The 10687-nt window shown below is 40.8% G+C and overlaps 1 protein-coding gene across 1 annotated transcript in view; it reads left to right on the top strand.

Annotated features, from left to right (window-relative positions):
• Nucleotides 1-8332: 8332 nt before the first annotated feature.
• Brdt (bromodomain testis associated) overlaps nt 8333-10687 on the top strand; it is a 45471-nt gene continuing 43116 nt past the window's right edge. The window contains exons 1-2 of the mRNA XM_042680780.1: nt 8333-8521; nt 9554-9691. Coding sequence (XP_042536714.1) covers nt 8333-8521; nt 9554-9691 — 327 coding nt within the window. The remainder of the gene's footprint in view (nt 8522-9553; nt 9692-10687) is intronic.

Below are 10687 nucleotides of genomic sequence, written 5' to 3'. Positions count from 1 at the left end.
GAGAGCTCCTTGAGGAAAGGACTTTCAGCTGAGAACCTGAGGAATGAATGTGGGGACAGGAGGAGCAGAGAAAAGCCAAAGGCAGAAGTTGAGAGAGAGGGCTAGGTGCTGGGAAGAGAAGAAAGGTCAGTATGGGTTAAGATAGGGGCGCTTTGGTTTATTTTACCTATATGAAGGCTTGAACTCAGGGCCGTGTGCCCTCGCTCTGCTCTTTCACTCAAGGCTGATGTTTTACCTAAAACCTGAGCTACCCTCCTTTTTCTAGCTTTTACTGATCAGTTGGAAATGAGAGTCTCATGGATTTGTCTGCTCAGGCTATTTTCAAACCTTGATTCTCAACTCTCAGCATCCTGCTTTAACACAGACCTGAGCCACTAGCACTTACCTTAAGAAGAGAAGCTTCCCTGATCAAGAATATCAGACCACCAGAAAATGATTTGCTCTTTATCATAAAGAATAATAGAAAGTATCCAGGCACTATGGTACATCCCTATAATTCCAGCACTTAGGAAGCTAAAGTTCAAGTGAATCTGGAGACCAAGATTTGCTTTGATTTTTTTTTTAAGGCTCTGTCTCAAAACTCAAGCAAGCCAATAGATTAATGCAAAGTAAATAATAAGGAAAAGGGAAAGGTTCTAAAGGGTGGCAATATGATGCAATTAGGGTTGTTTGTTTTTAGTGCGGTTCTTGGGGCTTGACTCAGGGCCTGGTCACCTTCCCTGAGCTTTTCTGCCCAAGCCGGCACTCTACCACTGGAACCACAGCCCCACTTCTGCCTTTTTTTTTTAGTGCTTCATTGAAGCTGTCTCAAGGAATTCCCTGTGCAGGCTGGCTTCGAATCACGACCCTCAGTTCTAAGCCTTCTGAGTTGCTAGGATTACAAGCGTGAGCCACAGGCCCCCCCGACCAGAAACCCATATTAGCACTTTCATAAGTGTCCACAAACCCTTATAATAATTGCCAAGATTATAATCGCCAAGATGCAAATAATAATCGCCAAGATGCAAAAAAAACCTCTTAAGTCACTGTGTGCAGCTGTGTGAAATAACTTCTTAAATGCCATCTTAAACCCAATGTTCTCCAGTCTCAGCTGCCACATAATACCCACTAAGGGCTCGCTGGCCAAGAGGGTAGAGATGTGCAAAGAACAAAAAAGAAAACACCACGAATCCAAACCCACGAACCCCCCAGATCAGCAGCCAGGGTTCATCAATAAGTAGACAAGCTGTGTTAAAGGTGTCCGATCCCCTCCCCCCGACCCTCCCCCCCTCCCCCCCCCCCGCAGAGGGCTGGGCTCCTGCTCCCCTCGCGCGCACGCGCGTGCAGGTCCTAGCGGTCCGGCCCTCAGCGGCCGCTGGGCCTGGTCCTCGCCGCCCGCCCTCCCAGCCTGGACCGCGCGCCTCAGGTTCACACCTCGTCCCAGGTTTGGCGGTGGGCGTGGTCACGTGACAGGCGCGGGCCAATCAGCGGGCGGCCCGCAGCATCTTCCTATAAAGGCGGCCGTCGCAGCCAGCCCGCGGCCGCCATTAGGTCGAGAGCTGGCGGCAGCCTTTCGGTGGACGGGAAACGAACGGCTGCCCTGCACTACTCCATCCGGTGCCACCTCAAGAGGGACGATTGGATAAGGTCCTTTACCCAAGAGGTAAAGCCGCTTGGCACGTGGTCCGGGCCTGGCCTGCTCCCAGGGGTGGCCTTGGGCGGGAACAACCGTTTTCCCCTCCCCTCCCCCCCCCACGGGCACTGGGCAGTTGGCGAGGCCGCCCCACCCCGTGCGGGCCCGGGAGAGAGGCCGCCCTCCGCCAGCTGGAGGGGGAGGCGGCCTGGCTCAGCTCGGCCTGGCCCTGGCCCCAGCCTGGCCTGTGGGCCTCACCATCTGCCTGCCAGCCTGGGTCCCCTTCCTCTCCCCCCCACTCTCCTCCCTTCCCACACGAACCATTTTCCTGCACAGGAGGCCTGGGAAGGTGGCTGTAGGCCAGGAGGCTGGGTGCCGCTGCCTCCTTCCGGTCTGGAATAGACACCCGTGGCCTTCTTAGGTCTTGAATTGGTTCATGGCTGCCAGGACTGTAGTTTGAGTCAGCCAGAAGGAGAAAGAAACAACAACAAAAACAGCAACAACAACAAATAACTCTCTCTCTATATGTATATATATATGTATGTGTATATATATATACATATATATATACACACACATACATAAAACATTGACTTTAGCTCTCATCTTTGTTGTATTCATTCTGTATATGGGGGCACAGAGAGAGCCAGGTCCTTCGTTTATATTGTATCCAGTCAATTAACTTTGTTAAGCCCTTGGAATGAACTAAACTAAACCACTCTGCTGGATACTGTAGAATTGGAGGTGGGTCCGATCACCAGGCTCTGGCGAAATGAAATGAAAGTGGAGCTGTGTACTGAGTGCTTTGGGAGACAAGGTAGATAACTTAATTAGGTTTTGAAGGGTAAATGGCAGTTGAAGTGGAGTGATAAGGGAAGCTGTGGCAGAGAAAGGTTTCGAAGGCATCCATGTACACAGAAAAGTGTGGGTCAATGAAGAATTGAAACATTTTGAGCAGCTAGTACAGTGGTGAGGTGGGCAAAGGGGCACATTATAAACTAGATTGTATACCATGAAGTTCAGTGAGTTGAAGCATTTGGTCTAAAGTTGCTGAACAAAAATCAAAGCATAATAACAAGTGATGAGAAATGTTTTGGAGGATGAAGACTACATGTCATTAAATATCCAGTATATGGAAATGTGTGTCTAGCAGTCATTTGTGTGAAGGTACTAGACAACTCACAGCGACTGAGGTTGGTGTGACAAGACTATAGATGGAGTTAAAAGAGAGAAAGGGAAAAGGAACACTAATGGGCTAGCCCAGTAGGTCACTATTGCTTTCCTCTATGTGTAATACGTACTGTGAAATTCTAGCAAACATCTCACTCAGCAGAGTAACTTTTTACCATTTATTAAAATGGTAAGAAAATACTTTTTTAAAAAAAATTGAGTTTTGAAAAGCTCAATTATCTAAAATAGAGCCTTCCAGGCTTAAGATAGAATATTACACCCACACCCACAATACACTTTTTTAAAAAAGATACCATCTAACTGTTGTCTAGATTGGCTTTCAACTCTTGGGATCAAGCCATCCTATCTTCTGGATAGCTGGGACTGCAGATACTGACCACCATGCCCAGCTTTGTGAATCTATGGGTGACTAAAATATCCACAAACACCTGAAAGGCTCTCTTTCTTAGAAGTTTACTCTGCAAGTTCACACTGACCTTTTTGTTACCCCAACACGCTTCTTGCCTCTACCATAGCACTAATTATTCATTAATTAAATGTATCCACTTGTTGAGTTTATTTTGTGCTTTGAAACTGAAACATGGTCTTGCTCTATAATCTAAGCTGATGCAGAACTTTCCATCACCTGCCTCAGCCTCCTGAGTGCAGGGACTACAGGCATGTTCCATAATGCCTTAGTTATGTATCAGATTGTAATTGCCTATTTATAGTCTCTGGAAGGAGACCATATCTCTAGTTCCTTGCATAAGGGTTGGAATCACGTAGATGTTTTATAAATATTCAATAAATGAATAAATGGAATTTGGAAAATGGTATCCTGGAAACAAGAGGAGAGTTTTAAGAGAGTCACAATAACAGTCGAGAGAGAGAGGTTGCTGGGAAGCCAGGTAAGATTAGATTAAGAAAGAATCCATCGAGCTTACCAAATAAATATGTTCATTGTTAACTTGGTGTGTAGGGAGTTTTAGAGGCTTGGGGAGGAAAAGCTAAGTGGGAAGTGGGCAGTAAAGTAGTTTTTTTGAGATCCCTTTTATGAGCTACAGAAGAGAAGTCAAGTTATAAGGAGATAATAGGACTAAGGGAATAATCAGATAGGAATAATCAGGAGTTCAAGTCCTGGGTACAAAGAGATGTTAGGGCTGGGAAGGTGGCTCAGTGGTAGAGCGCTTGCCTTGCAGGCCTGAGGCCCTGGGTTCGATTCCCCAGCACCACATAAGCAAAAAGAAAAAAAGCCGGAAGTGGCGCTGTGGCTCAAGTGGTAGAGCGCTAGCCTTGAGCTGAAGAGCTGAGAGACAGCGCCCAGGCCCAGAGTTCAGGCCCCATGACCGGACCCCCCCCCAAAAAAAAAAACAAAACAGAGATGTTAATGAATCAGGCAAATTCCAATCATGGTATCAGTCAAGAAATTGATAAATAATGCAGGATGGTCTCTCAACCTGGTTATCTTCCTGTCTTAGTCTTACACCTTTGATTATGGGTGTGAGCCACAATATCCAGCAGACTTTTAAAGAAGACCTCTTAAAATATATAGAGAGAAAAACATAGAAATGTTAAAAATACAAAAAAAAAAAAAAAAGGGAGCAGGATGGTTTAGGATGTTATTTGAGATTCTAAAAATTAAGAATTCTAGATAAGAAAGTCCCTCAGGTCAAATGGAAAGGACGAATGATCAGAGTACATCATGGTGAAAAGAAATGTATATTGTAGAGTTTACCTCTGATTGGCCTCAAGTAAAGTCTGATCTATGAAGAAACTATTTTCTCATGGGGACTGGCTTCCCTCTCCTGAAGATTGAAAGCAGAGCTTGGAGCACACTGGTGACAGCTCATTTGAGGATGTAGGATTTGGAGTCAGGATAAGAGATCATCACAGGATACAATTCTTTTGTCCTTTAAGAGTCTCACAGGTATCTGATATTCAAACTCTTGTTCTAAACCTTGAACATGTTGGCTTTCCTATATGTGTAAGATGTACTGTGAAATTCCAGCAAACATGCCACTCAGCAGAGTAGCTTACTCTTTACCACTTATTAAAATGGGTAGAATTTTTTCTTATCAGTCATTGGGCTTGAACTCTGGGCCTGGGCACTGTCCCTCAGCTTTTCAGCTCAAGCTGATCACTCTACCACGTGAGCCATGGCACTACTTCTGGTTTTCTGGTGGTTAATTAGAGATACGAGTTTCCCGGACTTTCCTGCCTGGGCTGGCTTTGAACGGCAATCCTCACATCTCAGCCTCTTGAGTAGCTAGGATTACAGGCATGAGCCACCGGCGCCCAGCTAGAAAAATTTTCTTTTTTAAATTGAGCTTCAAGAAGCTCAATTATCTAAAATAGAACCTTCTAGGCGTAAGACAGGATATTACACCCAAACATATACTTTTTAAAAAAGAAATATGATCTGACTGTATTGTCTAGGCTAGCTTCCTACTTCTGGGATCAAGCCATCCTATCTTAATTTCTGGATAGCTGGGACTACAGGTACCGACCACCATGCCCAGCTTTGATTTATGGGTAACTAAAATATCTACAAATACCTCAAAGGCCCTCTTCCTTAAAAGTTTAAAGCTTGTGTACATTGTTGGTAGATATATGTTAGAATAACCAGAGAAATATCTAGTAAAATTTAAATCACTGACCTGTAAATTTGGGGGGGGGAAGTGTTGCTTTTGTGGTAGTTGTTTTTAGTTTTAATATTTTGAGGCAGGGCTGGGAAGGTGGCTCAGTGGTAGAGTGCTTGCCTTGCATTCATGAGGCCCTGGATGGATTCCTCAGCACCACATAAGCAGAAAAAGCCAGAAGTGGTGCTGTGGCTCAAGTGTAGAGCACTAGCCTTGAGCTGAAGAACTGAGGGACAGCACCCAGGCCCAGAGTTCAAGACCCACGACTGACAAAAAAAAAGGAAAATAAATTTTGAGGAAGAGTCTCATTATATTGGCCAAACTGGCCTTGAACTTGCTCTGTGGTTGAGGCTAACTTGGAACTCATAATCCTCTTACGTCATTCAGTCTCCAGAGTTTCTGGGACAGGCTTCTGGCACAACAGCCAGCTCTAGAAGTTATCAATAGGAATTTATATTCAGTAGCTATGTGTGTTTATGCAATGAGGGATTTTGTATATAATAAAGGATTAAAAATCTTCTTATCATCCTATTCTTCCCTCCTCTTCAAACCCTGGCAACTCTGGTCTTTCTGCTGTCTTCAGAGTTTAGCTCCTGCCCCAGCCTCCTGAGGGTGGGATTACAAGTGTGGCCACCACACCTGGCAATAGGTTCACATTTTTCTTGGGTACATGTAGGTGGAATCATGTTGTTTTTTTAAGATTAGCTTCTTTCAGGCTGGGAAGGTAGCTCAGTGGTAGAGTGTTTGCCTTGTGTGCATGAGGCCCTGGGTTCCATTCCTCAGCACCACATAAGCAGAAAAAGCCAGAAGTGGTGCTGTGGCTCAAGTGGTAGAGTGCTAGCTTTGAGCTGAAGAGTTGAGGGACATAGCCCAGGCCCAGAGTTCAAGCCCCGTGACCCACCAAAAAAAAAAAAAAGATTAGCTTCTTTCAAGTATTAATATGTATTAAAGTTGCCACATCTTTTTGTAGATTGATAGTGTTCAAGACTAAATATTATTCCATGCATGGATATAAATAAATAAATAAATAGATATAAATAAATCTGCTATATATAAACATTCAGATGCAGATTCTGTGTGGGCACTACTGATTAAAGTGTGCCTATGTGCAGAAATACTCACCAAGTTCAGCACTGATAACTAAAGATAGAAAATGAAATTGTAACAGAAGACAAAATATATTGCATAATCTTTTATTTTAAAGTACTTAATTGGCAAATACTGTATCTCTTCAAACTGTTTAATGTGATGGTTTTCAATGTAATGCTTATCAAATCACTATATCCATCCCATTAGATATTTAAAGTTATTTATCTTATCATTCAGGGATGATGTTATTTGATCAGATCTTCCCTTTTTTCACTACTTCTCAGCCTTTGGCAACCACCATTCTACACTTTGGTTTTCTGAGTTTGATTGTTGGAGATTCACATATAATTGAGATCATGCTCTGTTTGTCTGTGTCTGGTTTATCTCACTTAGCAGGTTCATCCTGTTGAAAATGGCAAGAGTTACTCCTTTGGGGATAGGAGCAATTGAAGAATAATATGTGTGTATGTGTGTGTATATGGGTATATGTTTACATTTTCCTTATCCATTCATCTGTCATTCATTACTTAGTTCTATTACTGACTGTTGTGAAAAATCTCCCAATAGAGGATGCCAATAGCTTTCTGTGATATGGATATATAATATATGCACATACACACACATAGACATGTATGCAGATACAGGTATGCATGTACATGCATATGGTGCTTATGTGTAATCATGTATGTATATATGCACATTTATATGTGTGTATATATACATTTATACATGCACATATACGCACACAATTGCCATACACTTACTTTTCCCCCAATTATATATATAGGTCTTCCTATTGTTTGGTGTTGAAACATAAACCTAGGGCCTTGCGTAAGCTAAGCACATGTTCTGCCACTGAGCTATACTCTCCACCTTTCTATGAACTAGGTTTTTTAATTCAATAAGCTCACGTTATTCACAAATTTATTAAACACAAGTGTGATGTGATAACTGATAAAAATGAAAAGTTTTGAAAACAAAATGTTTTAATTCCTGCACAGTTGGTGTGAGGAATTCTCTCAGTCCTACGTTTTCTTAGTTGTGTTTAAATCATTGTATGATGTGCTGGCTGTGTGCCTGCCCTGAAGTTTTATCAGAAAGCAAATGGCACCCAAAAAGTAAAGCAAAAGTTATGGTAATCCTCTCAAATCACAAGTGGCATGAAATAGAGTTAATTTAAGTGATAAAGTGAAAATTTGAGATTTGTAGGAAGGCAATATGTCTTGAGGGGAAGTTGATTGACATATGAGGAAATGAATCAAGCACCATGGGTAAGCACTCAGTCTATGTACCCCTGATCGTTTCCTGGGCTTCCTTAGTGTTGATCTCCTTGGAACCATAGGCCTGCACACACCAAGGGTTTGTTGTACTCTGTTTAAATTAACCACAAAAAAATCCTTTACTTTTCTCCTTTTGTTGAAAAGTTGTCGGAGAACTATATGCTAGTGAAATCTTTTAACATATTGTTTCTTTTCATTAGGAATTTGTAGACTTTCCCTGCTAAGACCTCAATTTGTGTTTTTGAAAAACAGAAAGAAATTTTGTGAAATCTTGAAATAATTTAAACCATCTAAGACTAAGGCATATATAATGAAACAACTTATACTACTTGTATAAAAAGGTATTTGTTTAAAAATTGAAATTTTTATTTGACACTTTTTCTGTTAAGATGTGTTTAAAATCCAATATCTCTTTCTCACAAATAAACATTTTCCTATGCAAAACCTTAATCTTTTTAAGGTGCTTACATGGTACTGAGTTTTTTGTTTTTCAGGACATGCACATGTAGACAACATTAGAATATCAGGACGTGAAGTTCAGAATGTCTCTGCCAAGCCGACAAACATCTATCGTGAACCCCCCTCCACCAGAGTACATAAATTCCAAGAAAAATGGGCGATTGACAAATCAGCTTCAGTACCTACAGAAAGTTGTCCTAAAGGCATTATGGAAGCATAGTTTTTCCTGGCCTTTTCAACAGCCTGTGGATGCTGTGAAACTAAAATTGCCTGTAAGTATATCAAATAATAATGGGAACTTAAGAAAAGACAAATCAGACGGGGCATGTCTCAAGTGGCAGAGCAAACTTGCCTGGCCAAGTGAGAGGCCCAGTACTATGTCCCCAACTAATAACTAATTCATCAATAGAAATAGTAAACTCATTAATTAATTGAAAAGAAAAACTTCTAAATATCTAAGAAAATCTATATAATAGTATAAAATATATCCAAGAAGCACCTAGTTACCCAGCACAACTAAAGTCTGATAAATGCATATATTTTCTTGTAACATGTGCCACTGTCTTTTTGATGCACGGTAACCACGAATATCATCCTCTTCATGAAGTCACTCTCAGCACTTCTTAGAGGACTTATTTCTATCACATGCTGTGTGCCACTTTAGACCTCATTAAATATTTTTAGCCATCAATTAATAGAATGGTTGAATCATTTGTGATATAGCTAAGTAGTGATAGATCTGTGACTTTACTCTAGATCTGTCAGAATCCATAAATACTATTTTTCCCATCATGCCCTTTCCTTTGTATTTTTCAGGGATAATTCTACTCTTAAATTCCTTTCTCAGTTAATCTTTATATTGGCTTTTTGTGTTCTTTGAGAAATAATGCTATGACAATCAGCTTTGACTTTAATTACTAAAGATTATGGCTTCCAAGCTGGGCCCTAGTGGCTCATGTCTATAATCCTAGCTACTCAAGAGGCTGAGATCTGAGGATCATGGTTGAAAGCCAGCCTGGGCAGGAAAGTCCATGAGACACTTAACGCCAATAAACTACTTAGAAAAAGGCAGAAGTGGTGCTGTGGCCCAAGTGGTAGAGCACTACCCTTGAGCACAGAGAGGCTTGGGGACAGAGCCCAGGCCCTGAGTTCAATCCCCAGGACCAGCAAAAAAAAAAAAAATATTATGTCTTCTAGATTATAGCTTTTAAAAACAGTTATACTCTCTAGAGAGTTTATGAAGTTTGTGTACCAGTAGTTGTAGCAATTGCATTCTTACTAACATAATTTATTCAAAATCATAGGATTATTATACCATTGTAAAAAACCCAATGGATTTAAATACAATTAAAAAGCGGTTGGAGAATAAATACTACATGAAGGCTTCAGAATGTATAGAAGACTTCAATACAATGTTCTCAAATTGTTATTTATACAACAAGGTATGTAAGCATTATATTATACTGCTGATACTTCTCTGTTATGTATAGAAGAGAGATGTATAAATAACTATGTTGATTTCAGATTTCAAGCCATGATTTGTGATATTTTATCTATTTTTATGTTATTGCTTTTTTTCACAGAGTTTCATGATTCACATACTTCAGTGTTTCTTTTATTTATTTGCTGTCTGCCTAAATAGCTGTAGTGGCTCATGTTGTTGTTTTTTTTTTTTTTGGGTCCGGTCATGGGGCCTGAACTCTGGGCCTGGGCGCTGTCCCTCAGCTCTTCAGCTCAAGGCTAGCGCTCTACCGCTTGAGCCATAGCGCCACTTCCGGCTTTTTTCTTTTTGCTTATGTGGTGCTGGGGAATCGAACCCAGGGCCTCAGGCATGCAAGGCAAGCACTCTACCACTGAGCCACCTTCCCAGCCCCTGTTTGTTTTTTGTTTTTTTTTTAAAATGCCAATGATAGCTAGTTTCTGTGATTAGAGTATTTCAGAATGTTTTCTATTGAATTCCTGTAATTTTAGTTATAAGAAGAATGAAAAACCTAATATACACTGGTCCTAGTTAAATTTTAGTGGTTAGAATCTGTAGCCATTAGCTTAAGATATCAAATTGTGTACTTTGTACAAATAGAATACAATGCTAAGAATTGAACCCAGGGCTGGGCACATACTGGACAAGCAATTTGCCACTCTGCTACACCTCCAGCCCCAAATTACATACTTTTGACTTCATAACAAGTTGGTTTATCATACTTATATCTGGTCATGTCCTAGTAGTAATACTAATATTTATATTAAGATAATAGCCAATCAGATGATGTATGTGGGCATTTTGAGCTTAATCTTCATATTTGTTCTCATCTATAAATAGAATTTGTCTAACTCCTGTTTATCAACTATACAAATACAATAAAAATAATTCTTAAAAATATGCCAATTAAAGTTGAGAAAAATTAGATTTGTGTATTTGGTTTTTGTCCCATACATTA

Source organism: Dipodomys spectabilis, unplaced genomic scaffold, assembly GCF_019054845.1.
Source record: "Dipodomys spectabilis isolate Male_0828 unplaced genomic scaffold, ASM1905484v1 ptg000002l, whole genome shotgun sequence".
Lineage (NCBI taxonomy): Eukaryota > Metazoa > Chordata > Mammalia > Rodentia > Heteromyidae > Dipodomys > Dipodomys spectabilis.
This window is presented reverse-complemented; position numbering and strand designations above follow the sequence as displayed.